The sequence below is a fragment of the Schistocerca americana genome, chromosome 2 (assembly GCF_021461395.2).
Source record: "Schistocerca americana isolate TAMUIC-IGC-003095 chromosome 2, iqSchAmer2.1, whole genome shotgun sequence".
Taxonomy (NCBI): Eukaryota; Metazoa; Arthropoda; class Insecta; order Orthoptera; family Acrididae; genus Schistocerca; species Schistocerca americana.
Window position 1 is genome coordinate 967983433 of NC_060120.1, and position 25220 is coordinate 968008652.

The 25220-nt window shown below is 41.9% G+C and overlaps 1 protein-coding gene across 1 annotated transcript in view; it reads left to right on the plus strand.

Annotated features, from left to right (window-relative positions):
- LOC124596226 (probable ATP-dependent RNA helicase DDX46) overlaps window positions 1-25220 on the plus strand; it is a 172767-nt gene that overhangs the window by 110240 nt on the left and 37307 nt on the right. Inside the window, exon 12 of the mRNA XM_047135284.1 lies at window positions 4778-4860. Within this exon, the coding sequence (XP_046991240.1) occupies window positions 4778-4860 (83 nt within the window). The remainder of the gene's footprint in view (window positions 1-4777; window positions 4861-25220) is intronic.

The window sequence follows — 25220 nt, forward strand, 5'->3', positions numbered from 1 at the left end:
TTAACTGCTAAGCTTACGACTCAAACCAAACTACTGTAGCTGTATCGTCATTCATTCGACCTAAATTGTGTCTCATATTATAATGGGCAACTTTGTTTCAATTTGGAGGTGCGGCCTAAAACTTCTCTCCCCTTGAATTTCGAGTCTCAAATTTCGGGTGCGGCTTAGATTCGGGAAAAATTTTTTTCCTTGATTTCGAGTCTCATTTTTCAGGTGCGGCTTAGATTTGAGTACGGCTTAGATTCGAGTAAATACGGTACTGTGTAATTAATTCGAGAGTCCTCGGCATATTACAGGTGTTCCATATAGTCAAAATTTGCAAAACCCCACCAAATCATTCATTCAAACAACAAAATCATTCACTAGCATGTCTGCATAATCGTAGTCGCCTTTATCCTCGTTGTCATCATTGTCATCATCATCATCATCGTCATCACCACCACCACTACCACCACCACCACCACCACCACCAACACCAACATCACCTTGTACAGTCATGTTACTGGAAGGATCAGCATGGAGCACAAGCCTCTCCATCTTCTCCTGTCTCCCCACCACCTCTCTGACCCTATTTTGGCCCAGTTTTCTTGTGTGTCTGAATGCATTCTTCCACTCCTTTTAGCCACCTGTACCTTGACCTTTCCATTGGTTTCTTGTCCTCCATCTTCATCTTGTGCTTCTTCCTCAGCATCATCATCTCATCCATTCTCTTCACATGTCCATAAATTTTAAGCTTTTTTCCTCTCTTGTGTGTGTTCCTCAAACGTTATCTTCCTAACTCTTTTATTTCTCACTTCTTTCCATTTTTGCATCTGTTTGTCTCCTCAAAAAAAAAACTTCATTTCTCTTGTTGACACCTTACATTTTTCCCCCATCTTCATGGCCAGGTTTCTGCACTGTACAGCAAGAGTTGACATATAATATGTTTGGCATTTTTGTATCTACAACAATCTTCAAGGTTCAGCCCAGTTACGTCTTCGTCGAGCCAGGCAAAACTGCTATCTATGTGAACAACTGACATATAAAAACCACCTGTAACTGGTGCCTGAGGATCGGTCCTATTGCCCTGAAATCAGTTACATTTTAAGCAGAATAATATAATAAAAAATACAGCTGAAAGGGAAATTTGTTTCATCCTGTGAAGGAAAAAAAGAAAAAGAAATTATTCAGAAAGGTCAATTCTGATTCTCAGAAATGTGTGTGTGTGTGTTTGTGTGTGTGTGTGTGTGTGTGTGTGCAAACTAGATATTTGTGTAAGCAACTAAAAGATTGTGTAAATAGATGTTAGTAGCTCTTGCATGCAACTACAGCATTGTCACAGTAGCTACCAGCTGCCTGTCACTTAAGATTTAGTCAACAGTGCACAGGCTGTTCCTGCAGACAGGAGTTAGCATCCAGTTTTTAAATGACCTTTGAGTGCGTCCACTGGTGTGCACTACTCATACATGGCAAATGTTGTGAAATATTTACAATGGTGGACAGTTTACTTGTGATTTTGAGAGTTCTGATTAGATAATTTGGTTATAAAGTGTGAAATATTGGTTAACAAATAAATTTGATCTGACTATAGTGTGAAGGTAATGGACAGCGATATCTAAGCAGACAGAAGCAGCAAAGAAAGGGGATGGGACTGTGGCAACAGAAAGGTTGCACTGGCATAGGCAGAGGAAGTTTCATCTGGCACATGATGAAGTGGTGGTAAGGGTTTTTTTTTTTGGGGGGGGGGGGGGAGGGTGGAGACAAGTAAGGGTAATTAAAGAGGGAGACCATGGACAACACAGTGTGGATATAGATGAATGGATAGCTGGATCGAACTAGAGTGAAGGGGGAGGGATGGGAACAGGTAGGCGTGGGTGTTAGCCAGAGGCTAGGTAATATTGAGACCAGGAGGGTGGATAGAAAGGTATGTTCTTTGGACAGTTCCCATCTGTGCAGTCAGAAAATCTGCTACAGGAGGGAAATAATTTGATGTTGAGTATATTGTCCTCAGCAGTATGCTTGAGAATCCCATCAGAAGAGGACCACCTGTGAAAACATGCTTCTCATATGTCAACTTTGCTGTGACTTCTGCATCGTTTTCATATTGGCATGACCACCAACCAGCTCAGCATCAGATGAATTCTCACAACCATATTGTGCACTAGTCAAAACCCCTGCATTTTACGATCTGACAAAGTTCCATTCTTGCTACTACACATTGCCCTGTGAAGGACATGCCCATGCAGACTTGTGAGGTCAAATTCAGCATGGCAATTGTAAAATCACCCAGTATCACAATAGCATCTCCGTCTCCTTCTCCTCCAGCTGTGCAACAAGCCACCAAATCCTTGCCTCTGGCTGCGAAATCACCTACTACACAACTGGCAGGCCGGAAAGGACAGAAATACTCCTGTGAAGAGGTTTTCAGAAATTACTGCAACCAGTCGCCTTTTATGTAGATGTATTTTATTTAACCATGACCGGTTTCGAGCTGCCTAGCAACTCATCATCAGATGGTATATACATTTAGTGCTTTTTTGTAACCATTGTGTGGGTGGTTGAGTATCTGTGGCTAGACAGAAACGAGAACAAATAATCGCTACATGTGGTACAGTAACACGAAATATTTACAGCATAATTTATGTTTAACGTATAAGAACAAATAATCACTACATGTGGTACAGTTACATGAATATTTACAGTTTAATTTACGTTTTGAGGTGTTACTTACAGATAAATCTTTCTGCAGGTATATATATATCTCTTTTAGGACGTATTTTTGAAACCATTGTGTCTTGTTTTTCACAACTTTCACAAGTTAAAACTTTCACTAGATGTATATTACTTTTATGAGGCACTGTTGGAAACATATATCTTGTTTTTCGTAAACATCGCTGAACACACTTAGCCACAGATACGAATACAGGATTTACACATTATAAACAAGCCATGTAAAAAATCTAGTTTTTTATATACCTGTTAAAATTGCACAGTTAATTTATAAATAAACATTTTACTAGTTTAAGCTAATTTACATTTATTTTCTATGTAATAAAGACAAATCTCTTGTCAGTGTGTGTGATGACTAATAATGCCTCTGGTCAACTTGAAATCTTTGATACTGTAGTTATATTGCAATCTTTGGCTTGTTTATAATGTGTAAATCCTGTATTCGTATCTGTGGCTAAGTGTGTTCAGCGATGTTTACGAAAAACAAGATATATGTTTCCAACAGTGCCTCATAAAAGTAATATACATCTAGTGAAAGTTTTAACTTGTGAAAGTTGTGAAAAACAAGACACAATGGTTTCAAAAATACGTCCTAAAAGAGATATATATATACCTGCAGAAAGATTTATCTGTAAGTAACACCTCAAAACGTAAATTAAACTGTAAATATTTCATGTAACTGTACCACATGTAGTGATTATTTGTTCTTATACGTTAAACATAAATTATGCTGTAAATATTTCGTGTTACTGTACCACATGTAGCGATTATTTGTTCTCGTTTCTGTCTAGCCACAGATACTCAACCACCCACACAATGGTTACAAAAAAGCACTAAATGTATATACCATCTGATGATGAGTTGCTAGGCAGCTCGAAACCGGTCATGGTTAAATAAAATACATCTACATAAAAGGCGACTGGTTGCAGTAATTTCTGAAAACCTTTTCACACCACAGTCGCAGTGTTCCACATCCACAATGGATAAAAGTCTTACTCCTGTGAAGAGTTCTTATGTCCTTCCAGCTGACAAACATCTGAGTCTTCACCTGTCACCTGCAAAGGCTCTAAGAAATCAAACAAAGTCAAACCATCTTCCCCTTCCCAAGTCGGAAGTCCTCTTGAATGGTGTCGCTGCGTGATACGCTCACCCAGCCGCCCTGCGTTTCGTCAGTGCGCTCCGCCTACCATTTTTCTGCCCTGAAATCCACATGCTCACCCAGTGAGAATGCTGACACCTCTGTATGTCTTGCGGAACAGGATCTTCTGGCCTCTGCACCCTATAGCAGTGAGTCTTCAAAGGCTGGCACTAGGCAGCTGCTGAGGTGACTACCCTTCATTTGTTCCCTCCTCCCCAATCCCCTTCTCCCGCTCTCCCCCCTCTCCCCCCCCCTCTCTCCCTCTCCCTCCCCCTCTGTCTCTCCCTTGCTGTGTGTGTGTGTGTGTGTGTGTGTGTGTGTGTGTGTGTGTGTGTGTGTGTGTGTTTGTGTTTGTGTTTGTGGATGGGGGGGAGGGGACACCTATTACCTTCTCAGGGTCTCAACTACACAGTAAGTGTGATTACTATTACTCCTTACATTGTTTGTATCAAAATAAGAATTAACTTGAGATAATTGTAAAATTACAAGACTGTCTGATCAATGCTTACCTTGAGGAAGTATTATTAAAGTACTACTAATAGACACATTAAAAAATTAGTATTACTCACCTTTTGGAAATTATTATTCCTTCATCTGGCAGGAAAAGAGGGACAGGTTTTGGCAAGGGAAGGGGTAGGTCACTCAAGCAGCCAACAGGAACACAGCTGTAGTGAGCACAAAGAAAACAGTATATTTTAACCAGGGACCTGAGTACCCTGCACTCCTTCCCAAACGTATAACTCTTTCCTTCCAGAGGAAGTAAGTAACAGTTCTGGAAGCTAGGTAATAGCCTGTCACACTTTTCAATTATTCCATTGTTTGTAATGTAACATGTTATATAATTTATATCTTTTGATATGTCTTTTTTTCTCTTCAGTGTTTCCTCTCTTTAATATTTAGATGCCTAATGTTTGCATTTCTTCTTCGCAGGAAGAGTAACCAACCTAAGACGTGTAACATATGTTGTTCTGGATGAAGCCGATAGAATGTTCGACATGGGGTTTGAACCTCAGGTACTTATTATTTATGGTGTTAAATACAAGAGTATTAAATCAAAAGGAGATTAAGAATCTGGAATATCTATAAATTTCGTGTAGCCTAATTCAGGAATGCATTTAGACTGCATTTTAAAACAGTTTATTTCTTTGTTACAATAAATAAGCTTTTGCAGTTCCCATCATCTTTTCAGTTTCAAAGTTTTGGTGACACAGGAGCAGCAACTTTTTTAATATTTTGTGAAATGTTTGCTAAGAAATTTGTTGCAGTATTTATGTACTGCAACTGTGACAGATTTGTTACTAAGCATTTCATGAAATATTTTGCAGTGTAAATTGATAGTGAAAAACGCTTGAGTTATTACTTCCATATTATTTGCATGATCTGACTGGATGAAGAGAGATAGTTTCCATTATTGGTTTACCTGTTTGTATGATGCTGTGTCAGTATTGTAGATGAATTTACCGGCTATTGCTTGTTACTGTAAACAAAACTGAACTAAAAGTGTCATCAACCGGAAGGTTGGTTTGAACGCCAATTTGCTTTACTAGTCATCATTGTATTGGTGGGGGTATGCCCTTGCCTCTCCTTCATCATTGAAATGACTTACAGAGCCTGTTACAGGGTGACATATACAAATCATTGCCTGAGGTAACAGGAAAAAAAAGGATGCATTGATATCTCCTAAGTTATAATCATCATCCTCTAATCTCCTAAGTTATAATCATCATCCTCTATAAAGTTTCAGTCCCTGGCTGGATCTTTTTGGGATATAAGCCTCTCCATCCTTCCCTTCCTTCCACCATGTTTCTCTCTCCAGTTTTCTGTCTTCTCCTCTCATTGTCACACATTCCTTCTATCCAGCGATCCATTCGTCTGTCGATATCCCTCTAGGTCTCGTGCCTCCTACCATCAGTTCGTGAGCCTGTCTCAGTGTCTTTCTAGTTCCCATTCTTTTAACATGCTCATACCATCATAACCTTGTCTTTTCTATGCTCTCTTACGAAGACTTGTCTTTTACAATTTCTCTCAACGTCACCTTCCTTACTCTTCTTTCTTTGAAATTTTGTCCCACAAGCCTGTATTCTGCCCTGCCTTTTCGTTATTACACACATTTCTGAAGCATGTGTGGGTATTGTAGCATAATGTGCTTGCTTTTGGGTGGTACATCCTTCCTCCAAACCTAGCTTCTTACACGCTGCAGGGTTCCGTGCACTTGCCTTTCCTTCCCCTTTCAGTAATCTCTTTATCATTCCTGCCATTGTCTTCATTATACCCCCTAGTACTTGCTCTCTAATTATATCAATCACCACTCACATCTTATCCCTTCACACTTGTTTGCATAAATTTCAATCCATACTGTTCCACTGCGTCCCCCCATATATTTAGCCTTTCTTATACCTTGTCCCTTTCCATTTCCTCACACCATTAAATCATCTATCTGGGAATAGTGCACTCCATTGCTTCAGCCCATTTTTATGTTCTAACCAGTCTGCCTTTCCTTCTCCTACTTTTACACAGCTCGCACTTCCTTCTTACACTCCCTTTATTCTTTTCATAGTCAGCCTTTTAATTCTTCTTTTTTGAAAGGTTTCCCAGATCATGCTTTTTTCACAGTATTGTGTGCTTTCCACACACACACACACACACACACACACACACACACGCGCGCGCACGCGCAGAAGCAGATGCAGAAAAGCAAGTCATCAACATGACCACAGTGTCCGGGTAGGGAGGACGATAAAAAGCTGCTTGTGGGAATGTACATAGACGAGGTGGAGAGGGGGTAGGGCAGCTAGGTGCAGTTGATAGCTTTGACAGAGAGCAGGGGAGGGGGGGGGGGGATAGCAGAAAAGGAGAGAAGTGGGTGCATATTGGAATAGAGGCTGTGTAGTGCTGGAATGGGAACAGGGAAGGGCCTAGATAGGTAAAGCCGTCGACACACGGACCGTGCATCCAAACGTTGAGTGTTGAGCATGCCGAGTTTCTGACGTCATGTCGTGGAGCAGCACGCTCGGGAGTCTTTCCGAACGTGCAGAGCAATATCTGGCATGTCAGATATTCTGAGCGTGCATCTGAGCGTTGACCAATGAGATGGCACAACGCTACCTACGTCACAAGCGCGCCGTCTCCCTTCAGTACAGAGTTGTGAGGCACCATATATTCATTCATTTCAAGCCTATATGTATATATGCCGTTTCTGAGAACCAGCAAATTGAGAATCACTGGAAAATCCGTTGTTAACTGTGTAATTCGTTCCAATAAAATAATGAGAAACATTATATACGTGACAAAAGAATTATTGTAACTTGCGTATTATGAGAAGAGGCTGTTTGAAGGCAGCGACACACTGAAGATCCACCCAAAACGCATTGTTCTTGGTACAGTTTGTTATAATTAAATTTCAATTAGTAACATATCTACGTTAAAGGTTTTCAGCAAGGGGTAACATAATATGAGTAGATGCAATAGGTGTATTGTTGGTTTAGCGTAATGAATAGTGTCGCTGTCATATGGTGCATTGTTTGTGGGGGCGGTGGTTCATGTCTTGACACTCCCAAATTTTTTTTTCCTAACATTCGCATTTTTTTTAGGTTCTGATACTTTATTGTTAGTGTAATATAAGTATATTCTACAATATCTGATGTTATGTAAATATAAGTTCACCTTTTTTTGAGTGGTGACTGATTGTCTTAATCCACAGGACAGCTTGTGCTACTTGCATAAAGATAATTTGCTCTTTTTCTTTTACGCTTCGTAATCCACATGTTGCAAAGATTCTGCAACTGGGTAGGAACAGTGATCAAGTAAGACTGACCTTGGGGTTTTACTAAAATGTGGGAATGATGAAATAATGTTTATCTTATGCACAGAAGTATTCCAATTTGTAACGCACTGTTTGTAATGGTACTTTTATAAGCCTGTGTCCTTATTGATTGGACATGGTACTTTCCTTTTCGAGGATGATTGAGGAAATGTACATATAATAGAGCTAATGTGGGAATTTTACGCGCGCCCGTTGAGTTGTTTGTTGTTGTGGTCTTCAGTCCTGAGACTGGTTTGTTGCAGCTCTCCATGCTACGCTATCCTGTGCAAGCTTCTTCATCTACCAGTACTTACTGCAACCTACATCCTTCTGAATCTGCTTAGTGTATTCATCTCTTGGTCTCCCTCTACGATTTTTCCCTCCACGCTGCCCTCCAATGCTAAATTTGTGATCACTTGATGCCTCAGAACATGCCCTACCAACCGGTCCCTTCTTCTTGTCAAGTTGTGCCAAAAACTCCTCTTCTCCCCAATTCTATTCAGTACCTCCTCATTAGTTATGTGATCTACCCATCTAATCTTCAGCATTCTTCTGTAGCACCACATTTCAAAAGCTTCTATTCTCTTCTTATCCAAACTATTTATCGTCCATGTTTCACTTCCATACGTGGCTACACTCCATACAAATACTTTCAGAAACAACTTCCTGACACTTAAATCTATACTCGATGTTAACAAATTTCTCTTCTTCAGAAACGCTTTCCTTGCCATTGCCAGTTTACATTTTATATCTTCTCTACTTCAACCATCATCAGTTATTTTGCTCCCCAATTGGCAAAACTCCTTTACTACTTTAAGTGTAATCTAATCTAATTCCCTCAGCATCACCCGACTTAATTCGACTACATTCCATTATCCTCATTTTGCTTTTGTTGATGTTCATCTTATACCCTCCTTTCAAAACACTGTCCATTCCATTCAACTGCTCTTCCAAGTTCTTTGCTGTCTCTGACAGAATTACAATGACATCGGCGAACCTCAAAATTTGTATTTCTTCTCCATGGATTTTAATACCTACTCCGAATTTTTCTTTTGTTTCCTTTACTGCTTGCTCAATATACAGATTGAATAGCATCGGGGAAAGGCTACAACCCTGTCTCACTCCCTTCCCAACCACTGCTTCCCTTTCATGCCCCTCGACTGTTATAACTGCCACCTGGTTTCTGTACAAATTGTAAATAGCCTTTCGCTCCCTGTATTTTACCCCTGCCACCTTTAGAATTTGAAAGAGAGTATTGCAGTCAACTTTGTCAAAAGCTTTCTCTAAGTCTACAAATGTTAGAATCGTAGGTTTGCCTTTCCTTAATCTTTCTTCTAAGATAAGTTGTAAGGTCAGCATTGCCTCACGTGTTCCAATATTTCTACGGAATCCAAACTGATCTTTACTGAGGTCGGCTTCTACCAGTTTTTCCATTCGTCTGTAAAGAATTCGTGTAAGTATTTTGCATCCGTGACTTATTAAACTGATAGTTCGGTAATTTTCACATCTGTCAACACCTGCTTTCTTTGGGATTGGAATTATTATATTCTTCTTGAAGTCTGAGGGTATTTCACCTGTCTCATACATCTTACTCTCCAGATGGTAGAGTTTTGTCAGGACTGGCTCTCCCAAGGCTGTCAGTAGTTCTAATGGAATGTTGTCTACTCCCGGGGCCTTTTTTCGACTCAGGTCTTTCAGTGCTCTGTCAAACTCCTCACGCAGTATCGTATTTCCCATTTCATCTTCATCTACATTCTCTCCCATTTCCATAATATTGTCCTCAAGTACATCACCCTTGTATAGACCCTCTACATACTCCTTCCACCTTTCTGCTTTCCCTTCTTTGCTTAGAACTGGGTTTCCATCTGAGCTCTTGATATTCATACAAGTGGTTCTCTTTTCTCCAAAGGTCTCTTTAATTTTCCTGTAGGCAGTATCTATCTTACCCCTAGTGAGATAAGCCTCTACATCCTTACATTTGCCCTCTAGCCATCCCTGCTTAGCCATTTTGCACTTACTGTTGATCTCATTTTTGAGGTGTTTGTATTCCTTTTTGCCTGCTTCATTTACTGCATTTTTATATCTTCTTCTTTCATCAGTTAAATTCAGTATTTCTTCTGTTACCCAAGGATTTCTACTAGCCCTCGTCTTTTTACCTACTTGATCCTCTGCTGCCTTCACTACTTCATCCCTCAGAGCTACCCATTCTTCTTCTACTGTATTTCTTTCCCCCATTCCTGTCAATTGTTCCGTTATGGCCTCCCTGAAACTCTGTACAACCTCTGGTTTAGTCAGTTTATCCAGGTCCCATCTCCTTAAATTCCCACCTTTTTGCAGTTTCTTCAGTTTTAATCTACGGTTCATAACCAATAGATTGTGGTCAGAGTCCACATCTGCCCCTGGAAATGTCTTACAATTTAAAACCTGGTTCCTAAATCTCTGTCTTACCATTATATAATCTATCTGATACCTTCTAGTATCTCCAGGATTCTTCCATGTTTACAACCTTCTTTTATGATTCTTGAACCAAGTGTTAACTATGATTAAGTTATGCTCTGCGCAAAATTCTACCAGATGGCTTCCTCTTTCATTTCTTACCCCCAATCCATATTCACCTACTATATGTTTCCTTCTCTCCCTTTTCCTACTCTCGAATTTCAGTCACCCATGACTATTAAATTTTCGTCTCCCTTCACTACCTGAATAATTTCTTTTATCTCATCATACATTTCATCAATTTCTTCATCATCTGCAGAGCCCATTGAGTAAACTGTGTGATTTATGAGCTAGAGTGCCGCTTGAGTGCGTTGCGATCGCGTATACCACGTTGGGGCTCACATACCGTATGCACAAGTCCCATCGTTCCTGAGCGTTCAGCAGAACGTTGAACTTGGCACACTCAACATTAACGTTCGCTAGCATGGTCCGTGTGCCGACGGCTAAAGGACAATGACTAACAAAGGTTGAAGTCAGGAGGGTTATAGGAACATAGGATATATTGCTGGGAGAGTTCCCACCTGCGCATTCCAGAAAAGCTGGTGTTGGTGGGAAGGATCCAGATGCCACAGGCTGTGAAGCAGTCATTGAAATGAAGAACGTCATGTTGAACACTGTGCTCAGTAACTGAGTGGTCCAGCTGTTCCTTGGCCATAGTTTGTTGGTGGCCATTCATGTGGACAGACAGCTTGTTGGTTGTCATGTCAACATAGAATGCAGCATAGGGTTGCAGCTTAGCTTGTAGATAACAGGACTGGTTACACAGGTAGCCCTGCCTTTGTTGGGATAGGTGATGCCTGTGACTGGACTGGAGTAGGTGGTGCTGGGAGGATGTATAGGACAGTTCTTGCACCTATGTCTGTTACAGGGATATGAGCTATGAGGCAAGGGGTAGGGAGCAGGGGTTGTGTAGGGATGGACAAGGATATTGCGTAGGTTCGACGGGTGGTGGAATACCAGTGTGGGAGGGCTTGGAAGGATAATGGGTTGGACATTCCTCACTTCAGGGCATGACAAAAGGTAGCCAAAACCCTGGTGGAGAATGTGATTCAGTTGCTCCAGTCCTGGGTGGTACTGAGTCGTGAGGGGACTATTCCTCTGTGGCCAGACAGTGGGTCTTTGGGAGGTGGTAGGTGACTAAGATCTGTTTTTGTACAAGGTTAGGAGGGTAATTACAGTTTCTGAAGGCCTCAGTGAAACCCTCAGAATATTTCGAGAGGAACCGCTTATCGCTACAGATGCAAAGGCCGCAAGTGTCTGGGCTTTATGGAAGGGATGTTGTGGTATAGTATGGAATGGGTGACAGCTGTCAAATTGCTGCGGTTGGTAGGTTTGGTGTGGATGGAAGTACTGATGTAGCCATCTTTGAAGTGGTGCAGTCATGCTGCTAGGTAAGCCTTGCGGTTCAAAACAGCAGTGGTGAACCCTATGTCAGCAGGTATAAGGTAAGCATCAGTTTTTAGATGTTGGATTGTGGTTCTTTCTGCAGATGTGAGGTTAGTTTGCATATTAAGGTATTTTGGGAATGATAGTGAGGCAAGCTTCAAGGTTAAGAAGTTCTGGAAAGTTAACAGGGAGTGATCTGGGGACAGTGGAGATGGATCATAGTTGGATTGAGGAGTGAACTGACAAGGGAATGGTTCAGTAAGACATGTCAAAACCTACCCTCAAATTTTTTACACAGGAAGAAGACAACAAAAGGGGTGCACTGCCAAAATTTTAGCTGCTAAGAGGCATTGCAAGTATTTTGTAAAAAATGCTAAAGTTACATATTTTTTTCCTCACAAAGAACAGCTTATAACAGCAGTTTGTACAGCCCTGCCCGCCTAATGCATGACTCGGCCAATCGCTTATGCAGTGCCGCTAGCAAATTATCCAGAGTTCACAGACACCAATTTTAAGCACCTAAAACCTTGTTTACAATGGAGGGAATGGAAGCGAACACATGCAAATGAACATTTGCAAGAAAATTCACCACCATTCGCTTGTATATGGGTAGAATTGTTTATACTAGGAGGAACGGAAGAGAACACGAGGTAGCAAACATTGCCTATGAACACTGTGTTATTAGTTTTTAGTTTTTGGATCTTAGGATACAACTCAGTCTTGTTAGAGCCACAATGCTAAACTTTGCTATTCACTGAGGATATAATTTGCATGGTGAGTGCACTGTTCCTGACTGAGTATGCAAAATAGTGCCGGGAAGGAAGGATTTAAGTGTGTCAGTCTGTATGGAAGTGTGACATGCATGGAGATCGTAAAGTTTACACAGAATTGCATCCCTATCTCTCCTTAGCACTGGTCTAAAATTTCCCTTGTATATCATCTGCCATTTTTCCATGGCTTCTCATCGCCGTTGAAGGGAAATTTATAAACAGAACACTAAATACTGACGTCAAACATCAACTCGGGAGATGACAAAGCTAGTGTTTCCACTATGAATGTAGGGTCTAATGGCCATACTGTAAATTATTTTTTTTCTAAAACAAAAATGTTCTAGTGGCAAAGCACATGCTTCGTGATCCAGAGCATGCGGGATCAAATTTCATTCCAACCACAACTTTTTCACTATGATTTTTAACTGAGCATTCACTTCTCACAGATGTTGGAGTGGTTCGGATTCCACATTAAACTGCAGGGCTCCATTTTACGATTAGGTAACTGAGGAAGGAGACCTGCAAGAGGCCTACGGGTTAAATCAGACAGATTTCTCTTTTGCTTGTGCTAGTTAACTTGTTTGCTCCAATGGAAACCTGGATTAAACTATACAAACATTTTTTTAATAACTTCATATCAACAGTTCATTTCTTGCACATGAAATTCTGATAAAAGTGGCTAACACAGGAAAAAAATCATGGCAGTGTTTGATGTCACAGATGACTTCCATCAGTGAGATCATTCCAATATTAAGTTCACGATGGAAGTTGAAAAGGATGGAAAACTTCCGTTTTTAGGTGTCTTGGTCTACAGGAGGGATGATGGGACATTAGGACATAGTGTTTATCTGACAATCGGATCCGTCATGCTCTACAGATTGGACCTTCGCAGGAATCAACAGAAGATACAAGCAAATTGATGGCCATCCTACCTTTTATAGGGAGCGTATCTTCAAAAATAAGAAGAATTTTAAAGAAATTTGATGTTAAAAGTGTGTTCCATCTGCCAGCTAAGACCAGAGCTCTGCTAGGCTCAGTGAAGGGTGATCTGGATTTGAGAAAGCCTGGGGTCTACAAGATTCCCTGCCAATATGGGAAAGCCTATGTTGGACAAATGATTTGTACGATCCAGGATTGTTGCAATGGTGGAACATTGTCTTACTGAAGGCCGTAAAATATTGTATGATAAGACACAAGTGGTTGCCCCTGCACCACAGTATTGGGGCTGTGTTGTGAAAGAAGCCATTAAAATCTGGCCTGTCTGACAATATTATAAACAGAGATAAGGGTTATCCTATAAGTAAGAGTTGGAACCCTGTTCTGTCTGACATTAAGAAACAACGGTCCTTGCTTTGCTCATCAAAAGCTGTCAATAGTGTTTGATATCAGTTTATTGTTTCCGTGAGCTTTCACCACCGGTGTGCTGTTGTGCCTTGAAACAGAGGGCAGTTACGTTTGCACACGCTTGGTGGACACACGGTCGGTGTATAAACGAGCTGCCGCTGCATGTTTGATTTCAGTTCCAACGAGTTAGTGCGGTCTGTAAAAGCATCCAGTGGCCATGTTTGATCCTCTTTTGACACTTTTCTTCACCTAAATTGTTTCACATTCAGAATGTTATACTTTTTACAGGCATACATGTGCATCCACAACCAGTATTCAGTCTATCTCTGTGACAGTCATTCTGGTCAGAATTTCACTGCTGTAAACAGCTGACTTCAGTCAGCGTTCTGTCCTTAGTATCATGTGATCATTGTTACTGTTTGAAACCAAAATGAGTTCTCGGGCCTTTCCATCGATGCTTCTATGGTCAACTAATACTGTATTAACATTTTGTTTCTCCTGTCTACCATAACAGGTACTACTCTCTTTAATTAATGAGGATGGTATTTGTTGTGACTTGGCGACAGCCAAGCCACTAGGAGGAAGCCGAAAGGCACACGTTTAAGCTCACGCAGGCTAGCGTGAGGTCTGGAACAGGTAAAGTAATTAGACTAGCAAGAAAAGTACGTAGCTGCCGGAATACTTAACTTTAATTCATAATTGGTGAACATCGGTCTGACGGTACGTGCGTCACAAGATAACTAGCAAATGATAATGGCATCTTGCTAGGTCGTAGCAGATGACGTAGGTGAAGGCTATGCTAACTATCGTCTCGGCAAATGAGAGCGTAATTTGTCAGTGAACCATCGCTAGCAAAGTCGGCTGTACAACTGGGGCGAGTGCTAGGAAGTCTCTCTAGACCTGCCGTGTGGCGGCGCTCGGTCTGCAATCACTGATAGTGACGACACGCGGGTCCGACGTATACTAACGGACCGCAGCCGATTTAAAGGCTACCACCTAGCAAGTGTGGTGTCTGGCGGTGACACCACATTTCTCCTCCGCAAATCGGCGTACGGTTGTGTTATAAGGCTTCTGCCCGCCGTGGGGAGGACCCCATGTTGACGTATGCGACGAGGTGGGGAGCCTAACAACAGGCGAGGCTGTGCCACCCGCACCCTGCCATTCGGTCCGAGGGGAGCTAGGAAACGCCTGAAAACCTAGTCCAGGGTGCATGCCAACATGCGGTGTATGCGCCCGTAGAGAGACAGGAGGGGCCGAAGGGTCGACCTCCATCGGGTTGGGGCACCCGACGGGCGAAGACGCCATGTGGTCCGGAGCGAGCAAAACTGCCAAGTCGGAGGACAGCTGGTCACGGGAAGCGATCGACGGCGCATGACCCAGGGAGGCACCCGGCGGTTGCAGTGACGCGTCCACTGCGGGCGTGCCCGGCGGGAGAACAGGTGGCGGTGCGTCGCCATGGGGCAAAATGGAAGGCAGCGTCGGTAACACCCGGGGATGACGCGAGCCAGTAGATGGGTCCCCAGGGCGCTGACCGGACGGCACCGTCGCTGAAAGCAGACGGGGAGCGGCAGAACCCATGCAACGACAGAGGTGCAGCTGATTGAGATGCCGACGCACCTCACCAGAGGCCCCCAAAACAAGATACATAGCGCGGCCGAGGCAGCGAAGAATGCGCCCTGCGAGCCAACGCCGTGAACCACGATAGTTGCGATAGTATACAACGTCGCCTGGGGCAAAAGCAGGTGTCTGCCGCTGCACAGTAACCTGATGCGGCGGATGTAGCAAAGACATCAAGGTGCGATGAGGGCGACCGTGGAGCAACTCAGCCGGCGAGCGACCATCTCGGGGCTGAGAGCGATACCAGGACAAAAAGAGCAATAACGCGTCCTCCCGAGAATGTGACTCTCGCAACTTCAACATCTGGGACTTGAAAGTCCTGACCAATCGTTCAGCGGCACCGTTTGACTGTGGCGAAAACGGCACAGACGTCAGATGTTGAATACCATTGGCCTTGCAGAATGACTGAAATTCTGTGGACATGAATTGTGGGCCATTGTTGGAAACAATAGTCTGTGGAAGACCTTCAATGCAAAAGATAGCGGATAAAGCTTGGATGGTGGCAGATGACATCGTGGAAGACATCCGGACAACAAAAGGAAAATTACTGAATGAATCTACCACAACCAACCATCGAGCATTCCAGAATGGACCAGCAAAATCGATGTGTAAGCATTGCCAAGGGGTAGTGGCTTTCGGCCATGCAAAGAATGTCCGCGGCGGCGCAGATTGTTGTTCGGCACACGCCATGCAAGAAGAGCACATATTCGTAATCGCAGCATCGATTCCGAACCAAGTACAGTGCTAACGAGCAAGTTGTTTCGTTCGCACTATACCCCAGTGTCCTTGGTGGAGAAGCCGTAAGACAGAGGACTGTAACGAACGTGGGACCACGACCCTGGACTGATCATTATCAGAACGCAACAGCAAAACACCATGTCGAACAAAGTCTCTCCTTGTGAGCAAAAAATCGACGAACCAACGGATCCTCGATCCGTGACTTTGACAAGGGCCATTGCGTAGCAACAAAGCGCAGAACGGTAGCAAGGACAGGGTCGGCAGCTGTGGCCGTAACTACACGACGAAAATCGATCAGAAACGATTCGACCACGTCATTGGTTTCCACATCAATGAACATGCAAGCAAGTTCGGAGGAATCGAATGCACTATCCGCAGCAACAGGCAAACGGGACAACGCATCGGCATTTCCGTGCTTAGCAGTGGACCGATACAAGATATCTTAGCAGTACTGCGAGAGGAAAATATACCAGCAAATGAATTTCTGCGCTGTACGTGGAGGTACAGGCTTGTTCGGATGAAAAAGCGATGTCAAAGGTTTGTGGTCTGTGATGATGGTAAAGTGACGACCATACAAGAAATCATGAAACTTAGTAACACCAAATACGAGAGCCAAAGCTTCTTTCTCGATCTGTGAATAATTTCTTTGCGCAGACGAGAGCAATTTGGACGCAAAGGCAATAGGGCGATCGTGCAAACCATCTTTGTGCGCAAGCACAGCACCGATCCCGAAATCCGATGCATCCACCATCAACAAAAGGGGCTTCCGGGGATCGAATGGCGTAAGGCGAGTATTGGAAAGCAACGCCGATTTCAACTGGCGAAAGGCGCATTCGCATTCCGTCGTCCAGACGAACGGAACACCTTTACGGCGTAAGCGATGAAGCGGAGCTGAAATGGAAGAGGCGTGGCGCTCATAGCGATGATAATAATTTATTTTTCCCAGCACACTCTGTAGCTGCTTCAAATTCTGCGGCGAAGGCAAGTCTTGTATGGCACGGAGGTGCTCGGGACTGGGATGTATGCCTTGGGCATTGAGTACATGGCCCAGATGTGGTAAGTCACGAGCAAAAAACACACATTTGTCCTTCCGCAAGCGAAGACCATTTTGGCTCAAGACCTGAAATAATGTTCTGAGATTGGCTAAATGTTCTTCTTCTGTCTTTCTGGAGATCACAATATCATCCAGATGGTTTGCTGCAGTAGGAACCGACGCACAAACAGTTTGTAGATATTGCTGAAACAAAGCAGGGGCGGATGCACACCCGAATGGCAGTCGTTTGAATCAGTACAAACCAAGATGCGTGTTAACCACTAAAACGCGCTGGGATTCTTCGTCCACCGGTATTTGCAAGTACAGTTTGTCAAAAAGATCTTCTGGGTGGGGTAAAGGAAAAGTTGCAATCACTAGTTGTGGATTCACTGTAGCTTTGAAGTCAACACAAAGTCTCAATTTTCCGGAAGGTTTTTGCAAAATTACTAACGGTGACGCCCAGAGAGAAGCCTGCGCACGTTCAATCACACCTTGTGATTCCAAATCATGTAATGTTCGTGTGACCTCATCACGCAATGCGTGGGGAACATTGCGCGCTCTGAAAAATTTCGGTTGCGCGTTGACTTTCAGTTCCAAATGTGCTTTATAGTTCTTAGCGCAACCAAGGCCCGGTGCAAAAATGTCTGCAAACTCTTCACATAGACGAGAAACACTGTCTGAAGGCACAATCTGGTTCACCGATAGGACCTGATTGACTATAGACAAGTTAAACAACTGAAATAAATCGAAACCAGACAAGTTCACTGCAGAAGAAGAATGCAGGACGTACAATGACACAAGTTTTGTTTGTCCCTTGTATGTTGCAAGAAGGCTGCACTGTCCTAACACAGGGATTGCTTGTCCTGAATAACTATTTAACTTAACATTTGCGGCATGCTACGGAGGTGTGCCCCGCTGTTTGTACGTGTCTTGATTGATCAAGGAAACTGCAGCTCCGGTATCGAGCTGGAATGGTATCACATCGCCATTAATGTCCAAGTCTACAAAAAGTTTACTGTCCTGCTGACGACAAGAGCGACTGTCTTGTGCAATATGAACTAACACTGGTACTGAATAACTTGCGACTTGACGGGATTTCCGGCGATGTCGATGCACACTATTTGTGGGACGAACACAGTCACTGTTAGAAAGAGTGGCACTGGGCGGAGTGGAATGAACTACATGAATTGCCATGGGCGAAGGTTCACGAGCCTGAGTATTCTTGGTTCGATTCCGATTCCGGCGCGAAGCAAGGGGCCTGGAATGGTTGTGAGTGTCTGATCTGAGCTTTTTCTGGCAAACACTTTGAACATGTCCCTTTTTATTACAGAAAAAGCAATTCTCACGCGAATGTCTAGTAGCACACTGCGGGCATGATTTTAGCACTGCATTTGCTTGCTTGCGTGAGACACGTGGCTGAGGTCTTGGCGGCTTTGGCGCGGCCGGACGCGAGGACTGTTTACTGTTCCGTGCAGCTCGCCCGGCAGGCCGGTTAATGTGACACACGGCTGGTGAAGTTTCAAATGATTCCCGAGCAAAGTCAAGTGTGTCCTGCCGATCCAATATGTCTATCACTTGTTGAAGGGAGGGATTGACTAGTTTCAAAATCTGTTTCCATATACGAACATCAGAAACATTCTGTGCAATTGCATCACATACCATAGTATCTGAATAAGGGAGTCCACATTGACACTCAAAAGCACAATCCCTAGTAAGGCCTTGCAAGGTTGCAACCCACTCTCTATTAGTCTGACCGGCCATACGTTTTGTACGAAAGAACGTATACCGTTTGGCAACTGCATTGACTGATTCTTTGAAATATGCATCTAATGCAGACAAAATTTCTTCGTAGGACAGAGTTGCTACGTCACGTCGGGGAAACAATTTGACTATCACATGGTATGTGGACACGCCAATGCACGATAATAAGAAAGGGTGCCGCTCGTTACCTTGAATTCTGTAGGCGGCGAGATGGAATCCAAATTGGCGTGACCACTCCGTCCAGCTTTCCAGTGCCGCATCAAAAGGACAAAATGGTGGTGCAACTGCGTGGTGTGGCTGCGGTAGCGGTGGAGCGGTGGCTGCCGCATTGTTTTGCATTGCACACTGACCCTGGACGAGCTGTCCAAGGGCATCCAACAAGGCCTGCGTCTGCTGGTTCTGTAAGCGATAAAATTCGGACAGTACATCTGGAGATTGTGGCGAAGCCATGACACAAGTAAATCAGGGCAAATACGAACGCAAAATCCTCGTCGTCATATGTTGTGAATTGGCAGGAGCCAATTCACGGGGTTTGGAGGAAGCCGAAAGGCACGCGTTTAAGCTCACGCAGGCTGGCGTGAGGTCTGGAACAGGTAAAGTAATTACACTAGCAAGAAAAGTACGTAGCTGCCGGAATACTTAACTTTTATTCATAATTGGTGAACATCGGTCTGACGGTACATGCATCACAAGATAACTAGCAAATGATAATGGCGCCTTGCTAGGTCGTAGCAAATGACGTAGCTGAAGGCTATGCTAGTATTCTTTCCTGTTTGATCCAGTGGGGGGGGGGGGGGGGGGGAGAGGGGGGGGGATTTCTTTAACCTAAAAACCCACATGTGCACACCACATGTTCTCCACTATGCTAGTTGCTGTGTCCTGCTTATAGTGCTTTTCTGGCCTATTAAAGGGGGTTTAACAATTCTCGACCCTATAGCAGAGGTTGGGAAATGTACTTTCAAGATTGTCACAGAATCATCAGAGTTCCTGGTTTAAGCCTTCCAGTCAGCTCTGCACCAGAAAACCGCACTCAGTTCTAGGAACAATTTAGTAAAACACTAGCTGTGCTTCCTCCCCATGTGTGAAGCTGACTGCCTTCAACATAAGCTGCTAGCTGCCTTTAGGAACCAAGGATGCCCTCTGAACCCAGGCTGTAGGCATTGTTTGTGCTGACATGAATCATGATTTGTAGCTGGGTGCACCCCGTATGCTCCATCATTACTGGTAGTCTCCACACCATGGACAGTGGCCTTCCTTCCCAACTTGCTCGTTATTTCCTTAAGGAGCTCCGTCATCTGCCTAACTTTGGAACTCCCGGTGAGAACCCCCTCTGTGTTTGTTTGACCCCAGACCCAACGGACATGGTGCCTTGTGCTGCCTCAGATGTACTTTCAGCAGTGGACAATACCACAGACCTATTTTTAAGGTGTAAGGGAGTAGCCATGTAGCCATACCTATTTACATATTTTCTTCTTCCGCCCAGAGATTCATGCCCTGCCAGTGTTCTCCATTCACCATCAGATGAGTGTTAATCGGCCAGGATGAGCGAATTGGAAAATGCTGCAACATCAGGGACCCAAGACGAAGCTCCTAGGTACCAGAGGTGCCAAAGAATTTGTCTCAAGGTGCCCTAATGCCACTGCAGCCCATAGCAGCATCCTGAAGCCTGTTGACCGTGGCTGCTTATGGACAATGGCCAATTCCCCCCCCCCCCCCCTCCCCCCAATCCCCCACCCATGTCTATTTACAACGGGCGCAGTCCCCATCCAGCTTCAATCAGTGTTCATCTATACCACAAGGAATATAACACTAATCCAGGCAGTCTTTGAATGCAATCTAAGTATTTCTGCTATGCTACTTCTGATTAATACTAAACTACAAAGTAAGCTTATGCAATACAAATGTACTAACATTTACACAAAACTTAATAGTGAGGTAGTGTACCATTCTAGGCAACCCAGTAAAATACACAGACAAAATTCACTTCTTTCAGAAGCACATGAGAACAAAAACTAACTAAAATCTCATTTACAAACACAAACTGCTGCTGCTCATGGCACACCCACTCATTTATTCAGTTGTGTTTGTGTAAAATAAAAGAAAGAACAACCCCATTCAAGAAAATGACTCATTTCAAGAAATTTAATGTGGCTCTAAGTCCAAGCAATAAAAAGACTATTGAAAAATTCACGAAGTTTATATTTGCAGGCCAGAAAAAAGTTAGAATAATTTTTTTAACTATACACATGTATTAATTTTTCTTTACATGACATCTGTTCACGTTTTTTGCACATTTTTCTCTTCATGATGTATGTTATGAAAACAAATGTCTGTCATTCAACCATAGAAGAAGTTCTCCATTGCAGTAATACGACTGTCATAATTGGAGATTGTTCTCATTAGATAAATTTGTTTTGAAGACTGATTTTTTTTTTCTATTGACAATAGAAGAAGAAACCAGTGAGGGAGAAATTATTTAATTCAATGCAGAGCATGCATTCCACCAGAAGTACAACTGCACACTGAACCTCAGGAAAGCCTCAATAGATATTGGAAGGATGGAGTCACTCTGTGAGGTGTGCTTGGAGATTACAGTTGGTTGTGCTTTACCTGTAAAAGGCCCAGATATGTTTTCGAGCTCAATTCCAGTACACTGTTCTGATTTGCCACACACACAATCAAACTACTGGTTTCCATGTCTGTGATGCATGACAAGCATATGATTTCATGCTCTACTCTGCAGGAAAGGGCCACATTTGCTAAGAGAAAGAGAGTGTGGTGTGTGTAAGACAGAAATAAGATTGCTTTCATCCCAGAGGAATGGAGTGAACATAGAGAGGTAGTTGAGGGATCTACAAATCTCAAGTGGTTATTATAAAAGTGTAATATCAAGAAAGAAAACTTTGTTTTAAGAAATGTAATACAGGGTTGAATGACTTGAAGGAAAATTTCAAAATGTGACCATATAGTTAGTTAGTTACATGTTCCATAGATCATTTGAACATTTCTTTTATTGAAATGATATGGAATGAGTTAGTTTACAAGATATGTGTATATGATTAGTGTTAATATTAATAAAAACATTATCATTTTATCCCTACTCACGCAACTACTAATGAAAACAATTTTTTAAAAGCTGGATACCAGTTTTTAAGTAGAAATTCATCAATGGAATAGAAGGGGTTGTGCAGGAGAAATGATTTTAAATTACATTTTAAACTTGCTTTGGTACCTGTCAACAGACATTTTATGTTATTTGGCAAATAATCAGAAATTTTTATTGCTGCATATTGAACTGTGAGCCACTGGCAGCGTTAACAATTTGTAATAAGTCATTTTTCCCCTCTAGTGTTGCAGGTATGTACATCACTGTTCCTCTCAAATTGTCATTGATTGTTTTTGACGAATTTCATTAGTGAAAATATGTATTATGATGGTGCAGTTAAAATGCCTAGCTCCTTGAAGAGATACCTACATGATGTCCATGGATGAACACCACAAATTATTCTTGCTGCTCGCTTTTGTGCAGTCAATACTTTCTTTCTAAGTAATGAGTTATCCCAAAAAATTATTCCATACAACATTACTTAGTGGAAATACACAAAATTTGTCAAGAGGCTGATACATTTGTTTCCAAAATTGGCAGTTGTACAAAGAGCAAAAATAACTAAACTTAATAGTTTGAGAGGCTCAGTATCACACTTCTTCCATTCCAAGTTTTCATCAATATGTACATCTAAAAATTTGGAGCATTGTACTCAACTTACTGATTCCTGCTCATGTGCTACACCAATTGTTGGTATGAATCTATTTGTTTTCTGCATAAAGTTCCAATTTTACTTGTTGAATGTTAAGTGGAAGGTGATTTAAGTATATAAGGAATAGGAGTGGATCCAAACATGAACTCTGTGGGAGTCCCTTTGTTACTTTACCCCAGTCACTAAAATTTTCTGTCTTTCTGACATTGAATTATTCAGCACAACCTTTTGCATTCCACTTGTCAAGTATGACTCAAACCAGCTGTGTGAAAAGCCATCATTTCCATAAAACTTGAGTTTTTCTAAGAAAGTATCATGATCCACACAACTGAAGGCTACGGAGAGATCACAAAAAATGCCAACTGGTGATATATTATTATTTAAGGCTAGTAGTACTTGATGTGTGAATGTATAAATAGATTCTTAGTTGAGCAACGTTTCTAGAATTTAAACTGTGATATGCTAAGTAAATTGTTTCCACTTAAATATGTGACTACTTTTGAGTACATTACTGTTTTGAATATTTTGGAGAAAGATGTCAGTAAGGAAACTGGATGATAATTGTCTTTACTTCGCATATCACAATTTGGGTTCCAGAAAGGTTGCTCAATTGAGAATCTATTTATACATTCACACATCAAATACTACTAGCCTTAAATAATAATATATCACAAGTTGGCATTTTTTGTGATCTCTCTATAGCTTTCAATTGTGTAGATCATGATACTTTCATACAAAAACTCAAGTTTTATGGAAATGATGGCTTGTCACCTTTCTTACAAAGTGGTTTAATAATTGCATATTTTAACCTTTCTGGAAAAATTCCCTGTGTCAGTGATGCATTGCATTTTCACCAAGGACATTACTTATTAAGGTGCAAAAACTTTTCAGAATTCTGTTTGAAATCCCATCAACCCTACAAGAGCTTTTGTTTTGTAGAATTCTTGTGATTGTACTAATTTCAATGAAGGATGTTGGTGGTACTTTTCTTGTTGCTTAAGTTTTGTGGAATGACATTTTTAATATATTCTCTTGCCTCTTCAACTGAACCATTTAATCTTGTATTTGCTGCTGCATTTAGAAAATGGTTGTTAAAAAGTACTTGCAGCTTGTGCATTATCAGTCTCTACATTGTCATTTACTGTAATTATTATTGGATCTTTTACACTGACTGGCTGTCTTATCTCACATTGGACAACATCCCGTATAGTTTTATTATATGAGTGATTTATTTCTCTCAGGACATGCATACTACTGGACATTGTAATGACTTTCCTTAAAATACTGCAGTATTTTTTGTAGTATGCTAGTAACATCAGATCTTGACTTACTCTGGCCTTTACATGAATTTTCCTCTTCCTCTTACATGAGGTTTTAATTCCCTGGGTTATTCATTGCTGACTTGTTTTTTTATTGGATCTTTTGGGTAATTTTTAAGAAAAGGAACTTTCAAATAATGTTACAAATTGACTATGGAATAAAATGAATGTGACATTAGCATCTCTTGCTACATCTACTTCATCCCATACCACCTCTTTTTGCTTACTCTTAAAACATTGTCTCTTGTTCTCATTGTAAGCCTATCTGCTTTATAGGAACTGCCTCCAGGTTGTAATGCACCATGCTGTTCGTTTCTATCAATTGTGCTTGGTGATCAGATAGTCCATTAGCAATTAGACACACACTAATTGTTGCAGCCTGAGCACTGTCTTTAAAAATGTTGTCAATCAGTGTCGTACTGTTTTACTGCAGAGGAGTTGGAAAAGTGACTATTGAAATTAGATCGAAACACACAAATAATAATTCTAGTTCATTTATCCTGTCCGTATCTTTTAAGATATCTACATTGAAATCTCAAAAAACTACCAACTTTTTCATCTTGTCTGACAGGCTGCTCAGTAATGCATCTAGGTTTCTTATAAGTAGCTGAAAGTTTCCTAGAGACAATCTGTAGACTGTTACATTTATCAGAGAAGTGTTCTGCAGTAACAGCTCACAAGTACCTGCTTCTAGGTTCTGGTAAACATGAAAACTATTTATTTCGATATTTTTGAATTTGTGTTCAACTTTCACTTATGTTGCTGCTCCTCCTTTTTCCATGTAACTCTCCACAAAAATTATTGAACTCTGTAATTGCTGGTATTTAATTTCTCCATCCCTGTGGCTACATGGCATTCAAAGAGGCACAGAACATCTATCCCTTCAGAATTTTTCACAGCTTCTAACTATAAAGTAAGCTCATCTATCTTTTTTTACAACCCTCTAATGTTCTGATGAAACAAATTAATTTCACATTTCTGGAAACTGTTGCACAGATTATGGTGTTAAACTTCTCAAATTTCTTTCAATACTCCCAATCTCTAACAAGACTCTAACCTAAAAGATGTGTCCCTTTGATACAAGTAATCACAGGGGTTTGTCTTGTGTGCTTGTGGCTTCTCTCACACACTCTGCAAGGTGTTCAACTAATCTTTCCTTCGCCCTCCTATTTAGGTGCAGGTCATGATTAGTGTATCCTCATTTACCAGTTGCAGCAACGGACATGGCACAGATATGAGACTTTTTTCCAGCCAAAAATAACTTGCTCAGCTCTTTGTTCACACAGCTCACAGCTGTGTTAACCCAGGGCTGATCATGTCACTGCAAAACTTCAACAAACCCACATTAG